The sequence below is a fragment of the Macaca nemestrina genome, chromosome 13 (assembly GCF_043159975.1).
Source record: "Macaca nemestrina isolate mMacNem1 chromosome 13, mMacNem.hap1, whole genome shotgun sequence".
Taxonomy (NCBI): domain Eukaryota; kingdom Metazoa; phylum Chordata; class Mammalia; order Primates; family Cercopithecidae; genus Macaca; species Macaca nemestrina.
The window spans coordinates 68477419-68501858 of NC_092137.1; the positions used below are offsets into that span (position 1 = coordinate 68477419).

The 24440-nt window shown below is 35.6% G+C and overlaps 1 protein-coding gene across 2 annotated transcripts in view; it reads right to left on the bottom strand.

The window, feature by feature from the left end:
- Positions 1-1160: 1160 nt before the first annotated feature.
- LOC105465186 (protein phosphatase 3 regulatory subunit B, alpha) overlaps positions 1161-24440 on the bottom strand; it is a 77410-nt gene continuing 54130 nt past the window's right edge. For both annotated transcript variants that reach the window (XM_011713459.2, XM_011713460.3), the window contains exons 3-6: positions 10783-10959; positions 9516-9575; positions 8715-8899; positions 1161-3311 (exon numbers count right to left, since the gene is read on the bottom strand). In XM_011713459.2, the coding sequence (XP_011711761.2) occupies positions 3264-3311; positions 8715-8899; positions 9516-9575; positions 10783-10959 (470 nt within the window). In that variant the 3' untranslated portion in view covers positions 1161-3263. The remainder of the gene's footprint in view (positions 3312-8714; positions 8900-9515; positions 9576-10782; positions 10960-24440) is intronic.

Genomic DNA, 24440 nt, shown 5'->3' on the forward strand with positions numbered 1-24440 from the left:
ACCAGCCGGGCAAAATGACAACACCCTGTCTTAACAAAACAAAACAAAACCAGCCAGGCACTGGCATGCATCTGTGGTTCCAGCTACTCTGGAGGCTGAAGTGGGCAACTGCTTGACCTCAGGAGACTGAGACTGCAGTAAGCCTTAATCATGCCACTGCACTCCAGCCCAGATGAACAACAAAAGATCCTGTCTCAAAAAAAAAAAAAAAAAAAAAAAAGGGAGCGGGGCGGGGGGGGGCTTGGGGCTTAAATTCATCTACTTGCTTAGACTTAACCTTTATTCCTGGGATGTTTTAACAAGTCACATAACCCATTGTAACTAGTGCACATCTGGCGATACAGGTATTCTGGATATAAAATGTCCCCAACTTCTCTGGGCCAGGGATGTCATTTGCGGGAGCATCTCAAGTGCCTATTACAGTGATGGACATGTAGGGGCTGTAAATAAATAAAATAATGACTAAATGAAAGCAGTTACCAAATAAATGAAGTCTCAAGAAATACCAATTTTACCTTTTACACAGTGACAAAACACTGAATAGCACTATAAAATCACAACCTGCATAAACAGTATCACATTAATTTATTATTTATTGGGTAAACACTAAGAGCTAGGTAATGCTCCGGACAACTGGGCTGGGGCTATCAGTGAACAAGAGACAAATCACTACCCTTGTGGAGCTTTCATTCATTTTATTCAGTAGTCAGGGAATACAAAATACATAAGTAAACTGTGTCAGAAAAGGATAAATGCCACTGGAGGAGGAAAAATACAGAGGAAAGGAGAGCTAGGTATATCTGTATTTTTAAATAGGGTAGCCAGGACAATTCCTTTTGAGCTAGGCTATAACTGAACACCTGAAGGCATCAGCTATGAGATGGGGAGGGGAAAGGGGCAGAAAGGGACAGATAGCGCAAGGGCCTACAAGACGCAAACCCAAGACTCCAGGTACCACAGGAGGCTAACATGGCTGGAGTAGAGAGAAGGGTAGTAAGGGAAGTCATGGGGGGGGATGGGAGAGTACTACAGGAATTTGTAGGTTTTTATAGAGATTAAATGTCACTTTACCAGACTGTTTCTAATAATTTAAAAGACTGGGAAGAAAAAAAATTCTCATAGCTATGGAAAGCCATTAAAGACCACTGAATACATTCAAGCAAGTTTCAAATATTTTATTTTCTTATTCATACAGTATGAAGTTTTCTAAAGATCCCACAACATGACGTATCATGCAGAAGAAAAACTAAACATTCAACATAAACCACCCCCTCCCCTACCCACCCCCACACACAAACTAAAAAAAAAAAAAAGAAAAAAAAAAGAAAAAACCCTCATTCCCCGGTAAGGAAATAATGTTTGCACTATTTTTCTGTAACGCCAGCCAAGATATGCACAAGCAAGAGAAATAGAAAGCATTTGCTAAAATATTTGTAACAAATACTTATGTACAAAAAATTCACAAAAGACTAGTTCCCCCCTGAAGCAGAGCACATGGCAGTTGACACTGGAACAGTTCAAACCACTGGCTGGGATTATAAGCCATGCCACTGATCCAGAGGAAGAAAGTTACATGTAGTGGAGATTTTCAGTCTGAACATTAACATTTCCAAAGTTTGGCAACATTATCTTTCAAAATTATGCAAATTATGTAAACAAGAGGTACATTTTAAATTGATCTACATGCAAAACTCCATGTCATGCAAGGACACCAAGCACCGGGATTTTTCTCTCACAGACAGAGCCCATGATGTGCAGCACTCAGTTGAAGGAACAGCGATGACAGGCAGGTGTGCTCAATTTCAGATTCATTCACCTTGATTCAACCTGCCCTTTTCTACTGATTTTAAAACCAGTTTTTATAGAAAAACTATAAAGGGAAAGACTACTGTCATACAAATCTAACCAAAATGTTTTTCTTCCAGCCAATAGTACCTTTGCAGAAATGGGAAGGGATAAGATCAAATGGTAGAACATGATACACTACTTTTATATCACACAAATTTATTAAGTTATCATCCATTACCAATTATATAAGCAAATCAAGGGGAAAAAAACATTATGCATGCTCTATCCCTCGTGGTAAAGAAATTTAAGATGTATAAATTTGGATAAAATTTTGCTCTTCTGTGGCATATACGTTAGCAAGATTTCTCACACTTAAACCACAAATGTATGTGGGTGTTTAGATACATACATGCATATTAAATATCACCAGTTTTTTAGATTAGCTGCAAGTCTTTTGAAACACAGAAGGGAAATTCATGATTCAAACACAAGTTTAATGACAAATTATTTACCCATGTAATCAAACAAATGGATATCCTAAGTAGTTACATGATCACTTCAGGTATTCTTCAGTAAGTGATACATACAATATTAGTCATGATTGCCTCAGACAGCTTCTGGCCTTTATGTATAAAATCACAACTAGCACTTACTGAGGGACATTTAATAAATGCAATGGCTCCTAGTTACAAAGTAACAATGAAGCAGCCATAAGCACTGTGCAGTTACTATATGAACACAAGAACTAGCTCTTGGCAGTAGCAATGAACTAGACTTTCTCCTCAAGCAGAGGTGTATTAAAAGCTGCTCAGCAATGAGTAGTAGTCCCTGGAAATATATTCGTAAGTATAAATAAAGTTACAGACTCCTTTTTACAAAAATGTAATTAAGGTAAATAATAGGACGTTAACAAATGCTTTGTCAATCTCTCAGAGGAGAAAGCACAGGAAAAGGAAAATAGCTGGCCTAACACCCGGCTCAAATTGTACAGTCTTCTATCTATATATAAAACTGTGTGAAATAAAAGTAAGGATGTTTTATGTTCTGCTTGGCACTTTTGTACTCTATTGTTTTGTTTCTGAATCAAGTATATTAAATTAAAGCCAACCTACTACATATATAGAAAGCTACATATATCTATATATAAATATTTACATATGTATATATAGATACTTTCTTGTTATAAAAGATGAAGAAAAATAAATTAAAAAGCCAACCCCTTCCCTTTCTCCACCACATTGATATGCTCTTTTCATGCTGCTGTCCTTCAGACTTTAAAGTGCTACACTGAGTTATTGAGAGAATTACAGTTCAATAACACTTAGTTGGCTTCATGAGGCTCATGTTGGAAAATGTGGCTTCACAGAGAAAAATACTTCCATTTAAATACACAGAGAGCATTGCTGGACGTCTTGAGCAGATCTTCAGAGATGGAGAAGAAAGCAAAAGTGTTGGGTGGTACTCTCTGATAAGAGTCACACATCTACCACCATCTTTTTGTGGATATCTAGGCCACCTACAACCTGCAACAGACAGGAACAAATCAAACTTCAGTGTCTGAGAAACTCCTCATTCATGGTCTGCTTCATCAAATTACAATTTTAAAAAATATTACTAGGGGGCTGGGCGTGGTGGCTCACACCTGTAATCCCAGCACTTTGGAAGGCTGAGGCAGGTGGATCACAAGGTCAGGAGATCGAGACCATCCTGGCTAACACGATGAAACCTCGTCTCTACTAAAAAAATACAAAAAATTAGCTGGGCGTGGTGGCGCGTGCCTGTAATCCCAGCTACTGGGAAGGCTGATGCAGGAGAACCGCTTGAACCCGGGAGGTGGGGGCTGCAGTGAGCTGATATCGCGCCACTGTACTCCAGACTGGGCAACAGAGCAAAACTACATCTCAAATAAATAAGTAAATAAAAATTACTTTAGCTATATTCAGGTGGTGAATTTAAAGACACACAAAAAACAAAACAACAAAACTTGAGTGACCTCCAGTTAGAATTTTCATGGTTTCTTTCTCCTAGGATAACAGGCATTATTTTTTGGGTATTCTTGTACAAGGGCCAGATAGTAAATATTTTAAGTTTTGTAGGCTACATGTAGTTTCTTTCACATTTTTTTTTTCCAAAACACCACTTAAGGTAAAAAGTATTCTTAGTTCAAAATCAGACATAAACAGGCCATGCACAGGATCTGGTTTGCTCTGCAGTTTGCTGGCCCCTACTTCAGTAGTTTAATACTACACGATAACCAGACACTATGACAAAAACTGTCCTCACAATCAAATATGCGCGTCACTGTCAGTCTGTTCTAGAAAATTTAAAAAGTACCAAGTAAATAAACATTTCTGCATATTATTTTTCTGTAGAGTCAAATACATGTAGTTATACACATCTCAGTGAATACTGACACGGTAATGTGAAAGTGTAGTATCTGTATCATTTGGGGGGAATGTTTTATTACATTTAATCTACATAAACAGAATGCATAGGTCATAAATGTCCAGTTTGATGAATTTTCACAAAGTGAACACCCAATAACCAGCACCCAGATCTTCTAGTCACCAGACATCTCCCCTCCCCCTCCTCCCACCCAACACGGACACACACACACACACCAGTAGCTACTATTTTCTGTTTCTGTACATTTTATAAATTGAATCTCTTTCATGTCTGGCTTCTCTCAACTTTATGATTGTGAAATTAATCCATATTGTTCTGTATACTTGTATCTGTATTATTTTTAAATTCAAACTAAAAAATAGCCCCAATTGAAAAGTAAAGCACAAAGTGCCAACTAATTCTACAACTCCTGCTATGGAAAAAAAAGCAGTTTGTCACCCTGGCCTCATTCTCTATTTGCTTTTATGCAGTGGCAATAAAGTTTTCAGCTGACTTTCACTATTTACCTCTAGGTCTCTAAGATTTTTAGCTTTCACACACATTTCTTCCCTCTATCTCCCCCCCTACACACTTCACAAACTCTGTACCATTCCAATGGCTTTATCGTTATTTTCATTAGAAATTCAGCATTTTTCAGCTGGGTATGGTGGCTCACGCCTATAATCCCAGCATTTTGGGAGGCTGAGGTGGGCAGATCACTTGAGGTCAGGAGTTCAAAACAGGCCTGACCAACATGGTGAAACCAGGTCTCTAATACATTAAAAAAAAAAAAAAAAAAAAAAAACCTTAGCCGGCATGCCTCCAGCCTGGGCAACAAACTGAGGCAACACTCCTTCCCCCGACCTCACCCCCCAAAAAAACCTAGCATTTTTCATTGTTATAACTATAGAATACAGATAAACAGAACTATTTATTATGATTAGTTTTTCTTTCCTGCACATTTGTTTGGTACACTTAATTCCTTTGCTGGGTGTTCTATGTTAATTATAATTCAACCCCTAACTTTTGTTCCAAATACATTCAACTAAAAATATTATGTAATTCTATCAATTTTATTGTCTTGAAAGCACTCTTTGAGCCTTCCAACCTGCTGCACTCTAGACTTTTTGTCTTCAGGCCTGTCATCTCTGGCGCTCTTCATCATATCGGGGATCCTCCCTCTCATGCTGGACCCTCAGATTCCTGGATCCTACACTCTCTACTTTTTTGATTTATGACCTTATTGCAGTGGGAGCACACATCCTCCAGTAGTTTCCAAAATGAGAAGGCCTTACATACCTAAAAGTGTCTTTCTACTACCATTTGAGTTTATAGAGAATTTAAAGTTGGAAATAACTGTCCCTCAGAATTGCAAAGGCAAAATGCTCCATGTTCTTGTGGGTTTCCAATACTGCTACTAAGAAATCTGGTGCCATTATGACTCCTGGTTGTTTATACAAAGCCCCACTCCCACCACTCCACCCTACCACCCCAGCTCTCTGGAAATCTGCAGAACCAGTTATTTGCTCCCACTGTCTCAAAACTTCATGACAGTGTGCCCAGGTCCAGATGTTTACAGACTATGCTGGATGCTCCATAAGCCCTCTCAGAAAACACATTATTTTTGGCTTTGGAGTATTTCCTTGATTCATTTTTGATTATTTGTTTCCTTCCATTTTCCTTCTGGAATCCTAGCATTCGGGTGTTACGACTCCGAAAATAGGTATCTAAAATTGCATTCCCAAAAGCTCTTTTATGTATTATCCAACTTTTGTTTCAAAATTCAATATACAATATCCCCGAGGATAATGACAGGTTTCGGGTTTGCTTTTAAAGTTTTTACTGGTCTTGGCTAATCTGTTTGTTTTGAACTTATTTTTTTGGACCTGGTTTCATCTTTATATTCCATACATAGAGGTTTCCTTCAGTGTTTGGTGAGATCCTTGGCTTTGCTTCTGTAGAAAGGGCACTGGAACTTTGGGTGAATGATGGGGTTGTTGAGTGAGAGCTATACTTTGAGTGATCTGGTAGCACCATTTCTTTGGGGAGATAAGATTTCCTAAACAGGGCTTTTTCCCATCTCTTGCCTAGACAGTGTAAGTCCAGCTGCCAGGGAGTCAGGAAGTCAGGTACAGGGCACAGATGTCAATATGCAAATATGCTTACTGTCACTTAGTTCCCCAACACATATACCCCATCTCTGCCTCATGTTTGCCAGTCTAGAGACTCACCCCAGTCTCCTGCTAGGGTGCAGGAGAGAGAGCTGGCCAGGTGAACAGAGTAGGGAAGGCGATCTTGTGTGTTCCAATTCCTTCTTAAAACAGACTTTAACCAATCTTTGATTTTAGCCTCACTTTCATCCTCACTTCCAGTAGCTTGTGACATCAATTTCTGAGCCTTTCATGGATTCTCCATTATAACCCAGTTTGGTTCTCAGATTTCCAAGCTGATAAAGCTTAGAATCATTCTGCTAGGTTAGTTAACCATTCAACTTTCTAAATGTTCTGAATTACCACATTTAGATGCTGTTTCTTCTCTGCTCTTCATTTTTGTCCTTGTGAGTTCATAAACCTTTCTTTTTAATTCATTGCATTTGATTGGAGTTTGGGGAGGAGGTAAAAATAAATTATACATGGGTTCAATTCACCAACTTTAAGCCTGTCACTAATCATTTGTAAGAATTATTTGTATATATTAAGTACTCTGAAAATTTTGAAGAACATATATAGTATGCAATCTTTTAAAATAACTTCCAATCTTTCACTGTTATAGCTTGAGAAGTCAACATAAAAAGAACTCAATGAAGTCAAAATTACAAGTGCTTGATCAATGTTTATAAAAGTTGGTTTTAAGCACACGAAGAACATTTTTCTCCACTCCTAAATTATGCCCCTTAAAAATACAAGCAAAAGGCAATTGATTACAAATACTGGTGGCCAGACACAGTGGCTCGTGCTTGTAATCCCAATGCTTTGGAAGGCTGAAATGGGACGATTGCTTGAAGCGAGGAGCTGGAGACCAGCCTGGGCAAGATAGCAAGACCCCTGTCTACAAAAACTTAAAAATAGGCCGGGCACGGTGACTCACGCCTATAATCCCAGCACTTTGGGAGGCCAAGGCGGGCAGATCACAGGGTCAGGAAATCAAGACCATCCTGGCCAACATGGCGAAACTCCATCTCTACTAAAAATATAGAAATTAGCTGGTCATGGTGGCATGTGCCTGTAATCCCAGCTACTCAGGAGGCTGAGGCAGGAGAATCACTTGAATCAGGGAGTCAGAGGTTGCAGCGAGCCAAGATTGCGCCATTTCATTCCAGCCTGGCGATAGAGCGAGACTCCGTCTCAAAAAAAAAAAAAAAAACATGAAAACTTAAAAATTAAAATATTGGAAAATAAACTCAAAACTTAGCTTATGTCTTCAATATAGATAATAGCTTAATTTCCTTCCACAGATAAGTGATATATGTATTACATTTTATATATGCAAGTAATCTTCATTTATATGAAGATTATATAAATATCATTTATTTATATAAATATAAATACCTCTTCCAATACCACCGAAGCCAAGAATTTTCCATTTATTATATTCCCCTAAGGCTTAGAATTTCTCCTTTCCTTCTTTTGAAAACTCGCTGCTCTTTATGATGGTACTACCAGCCTGGTCTCATGTCACACTCAACCATATGCCAGTCCACAGGAGTCCTTCAATGATCCTTGGCAATGGTGAAGGAGGTGAAACAAAAGGAGAGAAAAGGTTTGCGGTAGCGCCCCCTGGGAGTAGTTCAGTGTCTTAAAAGTCTCAAACCCATCTAACTCTTCCAAAAAGATGCAGTCTATTCTTTACAGTGCCACCCTACTTTTTGAAAACAAAATAAAAAGATGGTTTTTGCTTAAGGATAATATGAACTTCTACTTAAAGGTCAAACTAGCTACACTTCAGCTCTTGCATAACACACAACTATCAAACTCACTTGTTTTTCCTTGTGTGATTCACATTTAAAAATAAAAAGGAGAAAGAAAACCTTTCTATGGAAGCATCCAATCATTACTGACAGAAAAATTTCAAACCTTTGTTATCTTTGCCTCTACTCTGGATGCTCTAGTTTTCTCTAGTATCTCTAGCTTGCAGTTTAAAATCCTTGTAACACATCAAAAAGCCTACTATCTATCCTTTTAGGGCATAAGTACAGAAGAGAAGCTAAGTGGTTGTGGTTGTGCTTCTGTTCAGAAGCAATGAGTGATTAAATGAACCTTAAGAGTATAATCTAGTTGTAATTTGAGAGGCTATCAACAGTAAAAAAGTAGTATCCTTGTGGCATTTGATCAGAGGATCACTGAGAATGTTAATTCTTGAGAATAATAATTGTTGATTTTGTTAATTAGTAATTACAACGAAGATACATTTGAAAACTGAATATGGGCAATTAGGAAAAATCAAATATATGTTTTTAGGACAAAATACGGAAATTCTCTATTAAGTGGTTTTTAAAATATGTTGCTGAAACATAACAGAAGAACCAGCTCTTTTGTACTTACAGCACAGAATTCTTCAAAGGATATTCTTCCATCTCCATCCTTATCTGCATTTATTATGGTTTTGTCTACAATTTGCTGTAACTGTGTATCTTTCAGATTGTTCCCCACCATCATCTTCAATACCTGGAAGAGTTCCCCATTGGAAATATAGCCATCTTTATCCATGTCATAGATACGGAAAGCAACTAAAAAAAGGGAAGGAAAATCAATTCCAATTACAAAGCAATCACAAGCAAATGCTTTCCATAAGAAAGAAAATAGTAAACTGACAAACATCAAAATTGACTATGAGGATGTCTCCTTCCTTAAAATAGAGTTGTCCTTAGGCACAGTTTAACATAGTTGGTTAAAAGTATGGGCTTTTGAGGCTGCCTGAGCAGATTTAGTGGAGCTTAGAGTAAGTTAACTATCCCTGCTAAGCTTCAGTTTCTGCACAGAAAAAACACTAGAGATAATAACAACTCCAACAACCTCTCTTGTTCTTTAGAACATTTCTTCCCACTGTCACTAAAAAAAAATCTCTTCTCTAAATTACAAATGTAGTTTACATGGTTGTTTTCAGTAGAAAGAAACTGTTTTGCTTCTATCCAACTAAAAGCAACAATGACACATTATTCAAATATAGTAGTGGCAAATGTCTTAAAAGGATTTTCACCAGAAAAATTTCACCAGTAAAATTTCAGTTATGTCTAAGGATCTGGAATAAAAGACATCTTTTTCATTATTTTAAAAACCATTCTATAATACGGTATGAAATGATGGTAGTATAAGAGAATGAAGTCAGTGAAGAAAAATACTTACACCTCAACTTCTGCTCCTTATCTCCTTTGACACTGAACTGAGAGACGCCCTCAATGAATTCTGAAGAAGAGTTAAAAATGTTCACAAATCAGAACTTCCAATTTTTTTACACAAAAAAACATTTACCTTACATTCCCATAAAAGGATATTTCCTTGCTGCAAAACAAAAGTACTACTAGCAACATTTAAAAATAAAATTGTCAAATTTGAAACCTCAACAAACAAAGTCTCTCTGTATTTTTTTATTTGAACTTGGAGTTCTCTAAGGTCAATCAATTTGAACAAACATTTGTTAAGTGCAAAATAAAAGAACACTCAAAACATATTCTTTAAGTTAACTCTTTCCTCTTAGAATATGACTGTGACAAGGGGCTTTAAAAAAAAACCACTATAAATTGTTTTATTTTAAAGAATAAAAATAACTTTAAATTTCTACTTCAAAACTGTGAACCAAATATGCTGTTAGAAGTTTCACGACAAATCATTTTTCTTCACCACCTGATACGCACTAAATCATAATCAGTTTTATATCCCTCCACTTATAATTCTGTTCTCCAAACTAAAATAACAAAATCTATTGACAAATCTCTAGTGAAATGTTTATTTACTTGTTAAAAAAAAAAAAAAAAAACTGGGCATGGTGGCTCATGCCTGTAATCCCAGCATTTTGGGAGGTTGAGGCACGTGGATCACTTGAGGTCAGGAGTTCGAGACCACAGCCTGGCCAACATAGTGAAATCTCGTCTTTACTAAAAATACAAAAACTAGCCAGGTGTGGTGGTGCACACCTGTAATCCCAGCTACTCAGGAGGCTGAGACAGGAAAATCGCTTGAACCCAGGAGGCAGAAGTTGCAGTGAGCTGAGATGACACCACCATGTTCCAGCCTGGGCAAAAGAGCGAGACTCCATCTCAAAAAAATAAATAAATAAAAGGAATTGCAGTTTCTAATGTTGTATATAAGAATATACAGTATTGCCCTAAAGTGAGATTAATTTTCTAAAAAGAAAGGAAATACTGAGTCTCCCCTGCTTTTTGGTAGATTATCCTAAAGAACAACTTAATCATTTATGAACCACAAAGTAAAAGATCCTATTTCATTAAGGTGAATATACCACAGATGTTGAGGTTTTAACATAATCTATTATTGTAAGGTCACAAGGAATATAAACACTTTTTTTTTTTTTTTTTTTTTTTTTTTACATAGAGCTGTAGGAATACAAACAGGTTATCTAACTTGTGATTATAAAAAATAACTACTTTCTTACCTTTAAAGTCTACTTCTCCATTCCCATCTGTGTCGAATATATCTATTACTCGCTGTACTAAAGGATTCTGTTGTAACTCAGGCAGAGACATGAACTCTTCCACACTCAAAGAACCAGAATTGTCCAAATCAAGCTTCTTAAATCTCTTTCCTAGCCTTTTAATTTCATCCGCATCAACTAAAAGCAAACAAAAAAGGTAGCAAGAATTTTTTAAAAATGTTCCCAAATCCTAACAGGCAGTAGCAAGATTTTGAAAAATTTAATAGTTATAGGGGGAAAAAAATCCAACAGTTATCCAATAGTTTAATTTCCAATTTGATAAAAAGAGGTATATATTATAATGTTAACTAATTTCTTCTCATAGAATAAATACAACATGAATACTTGTATTTGGTTACCTTTCTGTTTGTTTGCACCTGCCATTACATACAGCCGCTGTATGCTGAGTCTCAAGATAGTCCAGGCCTGATAATGCTAAGCTGATCATGGAGGTCACAAAAGATTATTTCAGAACTGACAATGCCAATGCTAAGCTGATCACGGAGGTGCTACCAGACAGATTCAATCAACCTCTGTTCTGTACACCAAAGAACTTTCATTTTCATTTTTCTTGTTAAATTTTAATTTACTTTCTTTCTAATAGTTCATGACTCAAAAATTCAAAGGGTATTCAAAATTCAAAGTTTCCCTCCCTTCCCACCCTGAGATACCCATTTCCTTTCCCTGAAAGCAATGTTGCCATTTCCTGAATATTCTTCCAGAGATACTTTACAAGTATGAGCAAATAAGCCAGCTTTTACTTAACAACCAAATAGCTAACAAAATTCACTTGTCAACACTTTAAAAGAGAAAGAATAACTAAAAAGAAATGTTTACATTAGTTTGTAAGTACTCCATAAAAATTCAGTGTCAGGTCTCTTATATACATTCTTGAAAAGCAGGGTTTAAGCTGTTTTCTTCTAAATTACATCATTTTAATTCCTTTAAAATATTTGACTAATACACATAAGTAATTTTGATCATGACTTAACAGAAATAGTAATTACAAATATATTTTTTAAATTACATACAACAGGCCAGGTGCAATGGCTCATGCTTGTAATCCTAGCACTTTGGGAGGCCAACGTGGGCAGATTACTAGAGGTCAGGAGTTACAGACCAGCCTGGCCAACATGGTAAAACCCCACCTCTACTAAAAATACAAAAATCAGCCGGGCATGGTGGCACGCACCTGTAATCCCAGATACTCAGGAGGCTGAAGCAGGAGATCGCTTGAACCCAGGAGGCGGAGGTTGCAGTGAGCCGAGATCACGCCACTGCTTTCCAGCCTGAGTGACAGAGTGAGACTCTGTCTCAAAAACTTAAAAATAAAAATAAAATAAATACAATAACTTTTAAAAAGAAAATTAAGAAGGCAAATGTTATACTGCCAATGAGTATATATGTATTATGGCCCACAATGCTAGAGAACAGTACAAATACAAGCTGTCTTGACAGCTTAAATATATGGCATCCTCACTATAAGAACTTAAAAATTAAAGCATATATTTTAAATATAAATTATATTAAAGTAGAACTATAATTATCTATACTATCAAAGTAAAAACTACAGCTACAAGGTGGTGTTCTAATATGAATTAGTTCACACACAATTGGTAAAGAGGAAGGAGAGTAGTATTGTCAGTAATCATGGAAATTTCATTGATTCACAGGGATTTTTCTCAGTATGTTATAAAAGGATCGGGGCAAGTTTCTTAAAAAAAAATAAAATAAAATAAATGGCTGGGCACAGTGGCTCACGCTTGTAATCCCAGCACTTTGGGAGGCTGAGGCAGGCTGAGGAACCTGGGGTCAGGAGTTTGAGACCAGCCTGGCCAACGTGGTGAAACCTCACCTCTACTAAAAATACAAAAATTAGCTGGGAGTGGTGGCAGGATGCCTGTAATCCCAGCTACTCGGGAGACTGAGGCAGGAGAATAGCTTGAACCTGGAAGGCGGAGGTTGTAGTGAGCTGAGATGGTGCCATTGTACTCTAGCCTGGGCAACAAGAGGGAACCTATGTCTCCAATAAAAACCTCAATATATGAAGACCTTAAGAAAACAACAGTGAAGAGGTGCCTTCCTTTAGAGAAAACAAGTTTAGTGGCTTTAAGAACCTCAAGTCTTTCTAACATTGTTATGTTGTCTGGTGAAAACTAAGGACACAGATGAAGAAGTTGTGAAGACAATTTCTTTTGTTTTTATGCTCCCTCACCCCCAAAAACTATTAATAATAAGGTAGCCATACATTGGCTCACCACTGAATTTTAGAAAAGTAGCTTCTACTAAAGCAAGTAACTTCAAGAACCTATACCATACCTTAATAGAAACACAAGTCCCCATTTAAAGCTCATAAGTGATGGGTTATAGTGTTTCATTTGTACAGTTAATTTGTACTTGTATTTTTAAGATCATCACCGTTTATGTTAATACTCTGTTACAAACAAAGCTGCATAACTTGAATGGTCTACTCTATCCATGTTTTTCCCAGATGTGATTTCATAGCATGTGAGGTTTTCTAGAAAACATGTATCAGAAATGCTGGGATGAAAAATTTATCTAAATACTGCTGCAAACAGCAAAATACATATACAGTCATGCATCACTTAACGATGGGGTTACATTGCAAAATGCATCATTAGATTTCGTCACTGTATGAACATCAGAGTGTACTTACACAAACCTATGTGGTACAGCCCACTACACACCTAGGTTATATGGTCCAGCCTATTGCTCCTAGGCTACAAAATCTGTACAGCATCTTAATGTACTGAATACCATAGGCAATTGAGAAACAATGCTAAGTATCTGTGAATCTAAACATATGTAAACATTCAAAAGCTAAAGTTAAAGTATAGTATGAAAATTTTATTTAAATGGTACATCTGTATAAGGCACTTACCATGAAAGGAGCTTGTGGGACAGGAAGCCGCTCTGGGTGAGTCAGTGGTGAGTGGTGAGTTAATGTAAGGGCCTAGGACATTACTGTAGACTTTATAAACTCTGTACACTCAGGCTACACTAATGATGCATTTCTCAATGTAACCCATCGTTAACTGACACATGACTGTATATGTATTTTCAGCTCCATTATAATCTTACAGAACCACTGTGTATATGTGGTCACTGACCGAAAATTATTATGTAGCACATTAATGTATATAAATAATCTCATCAAAAAGTTCACATAAACACTTCATAAGCACATCAACTACATAAGGCATTTTATCCCTCTATTAAAGAGTATTCCTTCTTTAATGGAATATGTGACATAAATGCAAACTGTTCAAATAAACCTTATTTCCCCATTTTCTATCTATAAAATGACATACCCTTAATCCTGAAAGAGAAAAAATATAATCAAAGTCCTACAAATGCTTTTCGCTTATTTATTTACATGTCTACTCCACCTCAGGGTGCGAAAAGTCCATGACTTTTTCATTGGTGCTCTGGGCATCACATATAACAGGTGCTTAATAATGGTTTTAATAATGTTTTAAGTGAGTATTAATAAGTATTTCAAATGTAAAACTTATTGATTAAAATGCCACCAGTATTTAAAACCACTAGCTAACCAGGTACCAATCAGCAAACTATTCAGAACAGTGTCTCAAAGTTCATAGATTTTGCTGAAGAGGTACCCTCTTCAAGCTTGCCTTAATTTTTTACACATATACCAAGGATTAGTTATTCTCTTCTTCCAATCTTTAGTTTACAATCACAGACTAGGAAAGGTGATGGGGAAATTAAACATAATAGATCACAAAGGTGATCAACTATGAGTGGATAAGAAAAGACAATGTCTCCACTAAGTGGACAAATCAGGATCATTTCCTCTAGGCTGTATGATTAATGGGAAGAGGAAAGGCAGAAATGTAGTATCATAATATTTATGCAAACTATTTATTAGAGTCTATTTCTTGAAGCAGGGACATTAATTATAGTTTAGAAAGTTGTTTATCAAGAAACTGAAATTGAGGCACTTAAAGGATTATGTTTTAGTTACTCAGAAAACTCCTCTAATCCAGGAGATAGCATTCCAGTCTTAATAAATGAATAAAAAATATTAAGAATACTTGAGAATAAAGAATCATAAATCAAATAAATATATTTGGCTCAATCCATCTTCTTTACACTGCCAACAGTAATCTTTCTAAAAGGCAAATTCAGTCAAATGGCTAGCTCCCGTGGCTTTACATTTTCTAGTGGCTTTCTAATACAAAAAGTCTAAAGTCCTTGACAATACTAGCCTCAAATTTAAATTTCCATCTTATCTCTTTCCCCATTTCCTTTTCTTTGGCTACAATGCTCTTGGCACAACTCTGCTAGAGTATAGATTTTATACCTCATTTCCTTATAAACCTCCTGCTGGAATGTCCTTGCCTGAATTCTCCATTTATGAGACACCTGTCAATTTCTCTCTAGGGAGAAAGGTGTTTGTCACTAATGATTTATAGTTGTATCATTACCTCACTCACTGGCAAAAGCCCTTAGAAGGAGTAGTTAAATTTTATTTACTTGTTTTAATATCTTGTAAAACATTATAAAGTAGTTGATATCTGTTCTGGATGAATAGCCAAAACTTTCCTCAAAGGCAAAGCAATGTGCCAGTGATTACATTTTACCTTGACAATAAATGACTTCTTAAAAAGCCCCTTTAATATGACTAGGAGGGAACAAGCTCTATCTAATCTTTCCATTCATCATCATTCCCACATATCCTATGTAGCTAAAACTGATCTTGAGCTAAGAAGCCAGAGCAGTGTGTGAGGAGGCAGTATTTTTCTCCAACCACTGATGTATTTCCTCATCTCCCTCCCCTCCTTTCAGCTAGGATTACAGTGATGAGTAAGACAGACTAAATACTCAGTATTTGCAATCTAGTTGAGACTGAGCAACTAGAGGAATCCATACCTAAATATCCAGAATATTTTTAAATGGCCAGCTTGGAAAGCAAAGCTAGGAAAAAAATTTAAAGCCAAGATCTAAGAAAGTTGTCTTTCAAAAACAAATGGTAAAAATAATTATTTTAGGTATCAAACAAAATTATTTATTTGGTCATTACTGGCACCCGAGGGGCATTTAAGCACTTCCATTTGCCAGCAGTGTTGCTGTGTTGCAGTACGATATTACAGTATGAAACAGAGTTTTAATTCTTGAAATATCAGCATTAGCAATCACCTACAAATTAGGAACCGATCTCTAAAGTAGATCAAACCCATCTTGTTCGCACCATTAAATTTAGTTTCAGTATATTTACAGAAGATCTGCACTTAGCACGAGTTAAATACTGAAGAACAAATTCCAACTTTTGGTGCCACTTTTCAGTAAATATTTTTTTTTCCTACTGCTTATGATCATATTCCCTTAAAAGAGATGGACAAGGAAAAACAAACCAACCTCACCCTCTTGACTCATCTTGTGACTCAGAGATACTCTTTTTCATATGTTTTGCCAGGTTGAAACTCATGTTATTTTTCTACTTTTTGGAAAGACAACTTTGGGAGGAATGCCTTAACAGTTGAAAATGCCTACATATTCAATTGAAATTTTATTAGACAAAATATTAAAATAATATTCAAGTCATATACTGTTATCTAAAATTTAAGCAAGGTGGCAAAAACAAGATATTTTAGTCAGAGTTTATAAAATACAAAAATTACTAATAAGAAATTGGTAGGTTGTTTATACAGAAAACAGACTGTTGAGACTTAACCTCGATCAATGCACTCTGACAGTTCTTAGGGATAAATGGGAAATTCAGATGGTAACTCATTTAAAAAAGTGACTTCAAGAATCTTGTTAATGTTACTACATTAAAAGTATTAAGAACTTGCTCACATTGCTAAATTTGCTACACTAAATTTCAGTATTTTCAACTGAACATATTAATACTGCACCAATATACTACTAATAGAAATAGGAGGTTACATATTCATTCATCATGCTTTCAGATGATGAAACATAAATCATCTCCCTTATACTTATATATTTCTCTCATTTAGAAAAAAAGGAAATAAGAAATTTCAAAATAGGAAGGTTCTGAAAGCATTGCTATTAATACACACACACCAAGCTGCTATTCAACTGTTGAGATTAAAAGTAAAGACAACTTAAGTGTAAACTGTTTTAGGTGATGCTAAAATTTTTCGGAATGAAAAGAAAATGAAATAAACAGAATGGTAGAAAAACAAAACTTTCCTCAAATTTTAGCCAGTTCTCAATAATTGTGTATTAGAAAACAGCAACAAGACTATTGCTTCATCAGGAAATTCTTTTAACAGCTACTTTATAAATAAGTTATTACCTATTAATACATCAAATTACTAAAAACACAGCAAGTCTCTCTAAATTCTAACAATAATATTTTGAAAGAAACAACTATATGTAATGTGGGACCCAGGAGAGAATCCTGGAAAAGAAAAACACTTCGCAAGTTTCACCATTTTTTTCAGTCATGTATGTGGTTTAATATTCTTTAGCCAATGTTAATTTCTTGATGTTGATTACTGTACCATAATTCCGTGAGATGTTAACATCCTCACATTAACAGAAGTTGGCTGAGGGGTATTCAAGAACTCTATTATCTTTGTAACTTTTCTGTAATTTCTCCCGAGTCTTGGCTCCAATTTGTGACAACTCTTGATTGATTGTCCTTCATGACCTTGAAACTTTTGATCCAGTATTTTGTAAAACTTCCCTCAGTTTGAGCTTCCTGAATGCATTTGGGTAAGAATGCCACAGAAATGATATTGTGTCCTCCAATACACTGTATCAAGGGGCTCATGACGTCAACATGTCTTATTACTAGTGATGTTAACTTTGATCACTTGGCTAATGTGGTGGCTGCCAGATTTCTCCACTATAAATCTACTATCTTTTCCTTTGCAGTTAAAAAAATATCCTGGGTGGGGGCGGGGGGGAGGGTAGGGAATACTTTGAGACTGTGCAAATACTCTTTTCTCCTCAAACTCTGACCTAATTTTGGCATCCATCACCGGGTCCTGTCTGATTTATTTATTATTGTGGTATTTGCCTAATAATAAATTTCTTTTCCCCTCTTTCTTTCTACATTAATTGGGATGCTCCTGTAAAAACAAAAACAAAAACAAAAACAAAAAAAAAAACACCCACACAAAACCAAAACCAGTGCCTTCTCTACCATTTATTAAAATACATCGGCATGGACTCATGAGTATTTTAGTACATGAATTAAAATCCAATACTATCATTATTTTGTTAGTCACATTGTTCCAGCTTTGGTCTTTATTAGATCTTCAGGTTGGCTCCTATGTGGCCTTTCAACAATCTCTCTTTTTTTTTAAAGTAATTCCTTAATTTCTGGCACCATAATATGTTCAAGGCTTATCCCAACTATACATACTATTTCTAAGACACGATCCCCCAATCTCTTTTGTACAGCAAGAAATTTAGAATCATATTATAGAATGAGAACTATCAGAAACTACTACTCCAACACAGGATCCCGGAATCTCTATCTTAGAGGTATTTTGAAAAAAAGCCATCTGGCATGGCAAAATTATCTATGGAGAAGCTTGTATTGAGTAACTCTTGTGAAGATCACAAGAAAAAAACCTCATAGTGTTATCAATAGAAGTTACTGAGAAGTTTTTCAATATAAAGATTAACTTAAAAGCTTTACAGTCTTTTATAAAGACACCTCCTACGAAGGTAAGTGGCTGTATTTTCATGTGACCCCAATGAGAAGTAAAATCCACCAGGGGGCGCAGCAGATAAAACCTTCAAAAAAGAGCTCCAAAAAAATTCTCCAGTTTTATAATGACCTTGTTGTGTACCAAGCAGAAGTTTAATATTTATATTCTGCATAGTTTGACTACCAAATGAACAAAGCAGAGAGAGCACCCTACCAATATTATGACAGACTTTAAATAGTATATTATGAAATAAACATGAACACAGTCATACATGTATGTGTTGTACCTTTTCTTAAATACATGAAAAACTTTCATCCACTAAAAGGTCTACATTCGAGAAATATATCATAATCTTAGACTGCAAAAAGTAATGAGTCTTTCTGGAGCTCCTAGATTATATTTTCTTACATACTTTAAAGATTATCATGCAATTGTCAAATATGCAAAAACTCCGTATCACCACCAACAAAAGAAGTATCACATTGTAACAAAAATGCTAATTTTTTTTTTTTTTTTTTGATATGGCATCTCACTCTGTCACCAAGGCAGGAGTCCAGTGGTGTGATCTCAGCTCACTGCAACCTCTGCCTCCTGGGTTCAAGCAATTCTTGTGCCTCAGCCTCCAGAGTAGCTGGGATTACAGGCATGCACCACCACGCCCTGCTGATTTTTGTATTTTTGGTAGAGACAAAATTTCACCATGTTGGCCAGTATGGTCTTGAACTTCTGACCTCAGGTGATCTGCCCACCTTGGCCTCCGAAAGTGCTGGGATTACAGGTGTGAGGCACCACGCCTGGCCTAAAAATGCTAAAAATAATTTAAGCCAACTTTGAGAAATAACTGACTTTGAAATAATGCATTATTAAGTATATGGTTCTACAGGTTTTGACAAATGCATATACCTATGGAAGCAACACTACAATCAAGATAAAAGAATATTCCATGACCCCTAAACACTCCCTTGAGCCCGTTTGCAGTCAATCACCCTTCTCTCACCACCCTAGGCAACCGATGTTCTTTCTCTAAATTCTATCTAGAATTTCATGTCTACAGGACCATACAGTAGGTACTCGTCTATCGTCTTTTACTCACCAAGTTTTTGACACTAATCCATGTTATTGCATATGTCAGCAAGTTTGTTCCTTCATACTGCAGAGCAGTATATAGTCCACTATATGGATATACCACAATTTGTTTATGCATTCATCTCTTGATAAGACATTCCTGTAAAGCTACTATAAATATTAATGTGTAGTTCTGTAAACAAATGTTTTCCTGGAATTGCTGGGTCACAGGGTTAAGTTTTCAGAAACTGTCAGTCTTCCAAAGTAATGTACCATTTTACTCTCCCATCAGCAATATATGATTATTTCAGCAGCTCTACATCCTTGCTCACATGTGGTATTGCCTATTTTTTCATATATTTTTATTAGTTAATTGTACTTTTTTTAAAAAAAAGCATTATCTAAAAGATTTGTGAAATTATATACTGATCCAAGTCCTTTGTTAGGTATTTTCTAATAGTATTTTCTCCCAGTCTGTGAGCTGCCTTTTCACAGGTGCATTTTAAAAACCAAAACCTTTCAATATTAATGAAATCCAATTTTTTCCCTTTATGATTCCTGTTTTGTGTGCACTAAAAGTCTTTGCCCATCCTTGATCATGAAGATTTTCTCCTATGTTTTCTTCTAGATGTTCCATTGTTTTATGTTTAAATCTATGATCTATGTTATTTGCCTTTCATATATATATATGTAGATAGATGACTTTTTATTCCATACAGAAATATAGCTGTTTTGTTAAAAAGGCTCCCTTTACAATGACACCTTTGGCAAAAAAAATATATATATATCTATATGTATATACACACACACACACACATATTTTCTGACTCTTCTAATACCCGTGCATGTCCACATGGAATTAACCACCAATTTGGTAAATTTTTAAAAATCTTGTTAAGAATTTGATTGGGAAGGTCTTGAAGAAGCTATAGATAAGTCTAAGTAGAACTGACATCTTTGTAACAAGTCTTCTAATCTATGAATGTGGTATGTATCTTCATTTGTGTAGGTCTTTTTAAGTTCCAATAATTTTCTTAATTTGGTGTACCGATTTTACATATATTTGGTTAAACTTATACCTGAATATTTTACAATTTTACTCTATTATGCATGGTACTCGTCCATTTCTTTTTTCTTTTTCTTTCTTTTTTTTTTTTTTTTTTAAGATGGAGTTTTGCTCTGTCGCCCAGGCTGGAGTGCAGTGGCATCATCTTGGCTCACTGCAACCTCCACCTCCCAGGTTCACACCATTCTTCTGCCTCAGCCTCCCGAGTAGCTGAGATTACAGGCATGTGCCACCACACCCAGCTAATTTTTGTATTTTTAGTAGAGACGGGGTTTCACCATGTTGGCCAGGATGGTCTTGATCTCCTGATCTCGTGATCTGCCTGCCTCAGCCTCCCAAAGTGCTAGGATTACAGGCATGAGCCACCACGCCCTGCCCCATTTCATTTGTAATTGTTCTCTACTATTACATAGAAATTACATTGTTTGGGTATATTATCCTTGTATCCTACAATCTTGCCAAATTCACATCAGTCCTAGTAACTTAGCATTTGCTATATATATATAAAACCACATCATCTGAGAATAAAAACAATTCTACTCCTTCCTTTCCAATCTCAATGTCTTTTCTTTTTCTTGACCATGCTGTGACTAGGACTTCCTAATACAATGGTGATTAGAAGTGGTCAAGAGTGGAAAATCTTGCTTTCTTCCCCAATCTTAGGTGGAAACCATTCAGCCTTTCACCATGAGATATGAGTATGAATAAAGCAAAGGTTTTTTAGTAGATGCCCAGTATCTGTCTGAGGAAGTTCCCTTCTATTCCTAATTCACTAATATCATGAATTATATTAAATTTTGTCAAACACTTTACTATAATTACTGAGAAGATCATGTGGTTTTTTTCGCTTTTATTTGGTCAAAATAGAACTCATTCACCCAATGAATGATGTCCAAAGATGTCACAAAAGAATTGTTTTCAGAGCTCAGTGAGCTTCACATTAATTTTTGAATGTTAAAATCACATTCCTGGTATAAAAATCCCCTTGGATGTGTTATATCATCCTTTTTACACACCACTGAATTTGACTTGCAAATACTAAATGATTGTTTGCACATATATTCTCAAATAATGTTGGTTTATATTCCATATTGATTTTCTTACAATGTCTTTGGTATTACCATCAAGGTAATGCTAGCTTCTATTTTCTAGATAAGACTGGGTTTCTTTCTTTCTTTTTATTAAATGTGACAGAATTTACCAGTAAAGCTGTTTGACCCTAGTATTTTCTTTGTAGAAAGATTTTGAAATATGAATTCAATTTTATTAACTAACAAAAGGCTATTACGATTTTCTATTTCCTCTTATTGTCAGTTTTAGTAATTTGTTTTGCAAGGAATTTGTCCATTTCATCTAACGTATAGAACTTATTGGCATAAAATTGCTTATAACATTCTTTTGTTATCCTTTTAACATCTGTAAGGATCTGTAATGATTTCAGTGCTTTCATTACTGATATTGTGATTGTGTTTTGTTTTCGAGACTGCTCCTTCAAAATATAAATACCACATATCACTGACTTCTTCCTTCCTTATATAAAAAAATGACTAAAAATGACCAACACACTAGAACTCATTCACCCAATGAATGATGTCCAAAGATGTCACAAAAGAAGCTGAACACTTATAACAATCCTAAAAATACATTCTTAGAATTGTTTTCAGAGCTCAGTGAGCTTCACAAGACAATCCAGCATAGAAAAGCCATGTAACGTAAACAGTCACAAGAAACCTTGAAGACAACAAACTCAAGATGAGGAAACAAACCCAAGGAGTTAGGTAAGCTGCTCAATGTTATAAAGCTTGATGACAAAGTGAGCTGACTGGGATTTCTTGAAATACTTTCTGATCTAATTTCTTTTCTATGTTAGTTCCATCTGAAGAATCAGCAAAGAGCCTTAGGCTAAGAGATACTATGCATCACTGCTATTCCCCCAACCTGCATTTCTGGGCTAAATGTGGAGAAAAGAGAGTAAGAGTCTTCCCACTCCAGGTAGATAAAAATCAGACCATGGATTTCTAAGACGTCATTTCTAACCCTTCTCTCAACATGTATATTACGTTTACCCTACTGAAGACTTGTGTATTATTGTTTTTCTCCTTTTGGTTTATCCACCTTATGGTTCAAATCAATATAGGCAGTAAGTTAATGAAAAGCATGTATTCATAGTATCATACAGATATACCTTCAAGTATTCTGTTATTAATAACCCTGCTTAAAGAAATATTTTTTAAAACCAAAATGTGTATTGCTTAGTTCAATGACACATCTTATTCAAAAGGTTCAAATCAAGGTAAGCAGTAAATTTAATAAAAATGTAGTTATAATATCATACAAACACATCTTCAAGTATTCTCAGTTATTAATAACCCTGCTTAATGACATACTGTTTATTTTTTTTAAACTAAAATGTATATTGCCTAGTTCAATGATACATCTTATTCAAAAGATGTGGCTCCTAAAGCATTTCTTTGTTCTATATATTAAGTCCAGTCCCATCCTATTACACCACATTTTACAGATCTTCCTCTTATTTTATCTACTGTTCCTATGTGATTTTGCATTTGAATGTTAGTTGCACCTTTCTTTAGCTTTGTACCACACTCCACTCCCCACCCTATTTTCCTTTTTAAAAAATTATATTTCCACAAAAGAATGCATATTTAAGAGTCTTCTTTTACTTTCAGCCTCCATTATTCAAGACTTACTTACACGTATGGCTCCTCCAAAGCTTAATGTGGTTCACTGCCAAGAATGTCATACTGCATCCCCCAGTTTCTTTTTTTTCTCGTTGACTTTATCTTAACATTAAAAAATTCCACCACACAATTCATATAATGGTTTTTACTTTCTTCCTGAAGCCATTCTTCATAGACAACTCTGTCATTTCGTTCTAATTTGAACCAACTGCTTTCTAGGCCTACGGCATAGTTGTTATTCTGAGATTCTCACTGGTGTGTTAGTTAGGAATTCCGTTTCTGGGATCTCATTTCATCCTCTTTCTTGAACTTCTATTTCATTTTGCTGGGTACATATTCAAGAACTCATGCAAGCTAACCTTCCCAAGTCCTTAAATTTCTGAAAATGTCTTTTTTTGTTCTTACATTTGAGTGATCATTTGGCTGGTATCAAATTCTGGATTAGAAACTCAGAACTTTGAATGTATTACTCCACTGCCTTCTACCAACTACTGCTGCTGCGAAGAAGTCCAATGCCAGCGGACTCCTATTCTTTTTAGGTAACAACTTCTACGCCTGGAGGCTTTTAGGGTTTTTTTTACTCTTGAAATTTTAAAGTTACAAAAGAAGTTGAAACTAAATGTAGATGCTCTTTCATCTAATCTTGGCAATCAGAATGCTTTTAACCAAAAGTTTCAATTTTTCAAGAAAGAGAAATTTCTCCTTTTATTTAACTGATTATTTCCCCTTCTATTTTATCTAATATAGCTCCTGAAATTTCTTTCAGTCAGATGCTATCACTGTGTTCTCCAAATCATTCTTTCCTTGCACATTTTTCCATATATTTTATCTTTTGCTCTAACACTGAGAAAGATCCAAGAAGTTTTATTTTTGTTAGGCAGATAGCTAGACTTTTTCACTAGCCAAAGTAACTGACTTCTTCAAACTACTCAAATTTGTGCCAGATAACCAGATTACTATACATCAAGAATCCCATTACTGAAACTACAAATTTCTTAGTGCTGCCACAATACTAAAATTTGACAGTGCGGATAAAGAAAATAAAGCTAGTCCTTCCTTTTGTTTTTACTTTGTTTTCTTTTTTTTTTTTTTTTTTGAGACAGAGTCTCGTTC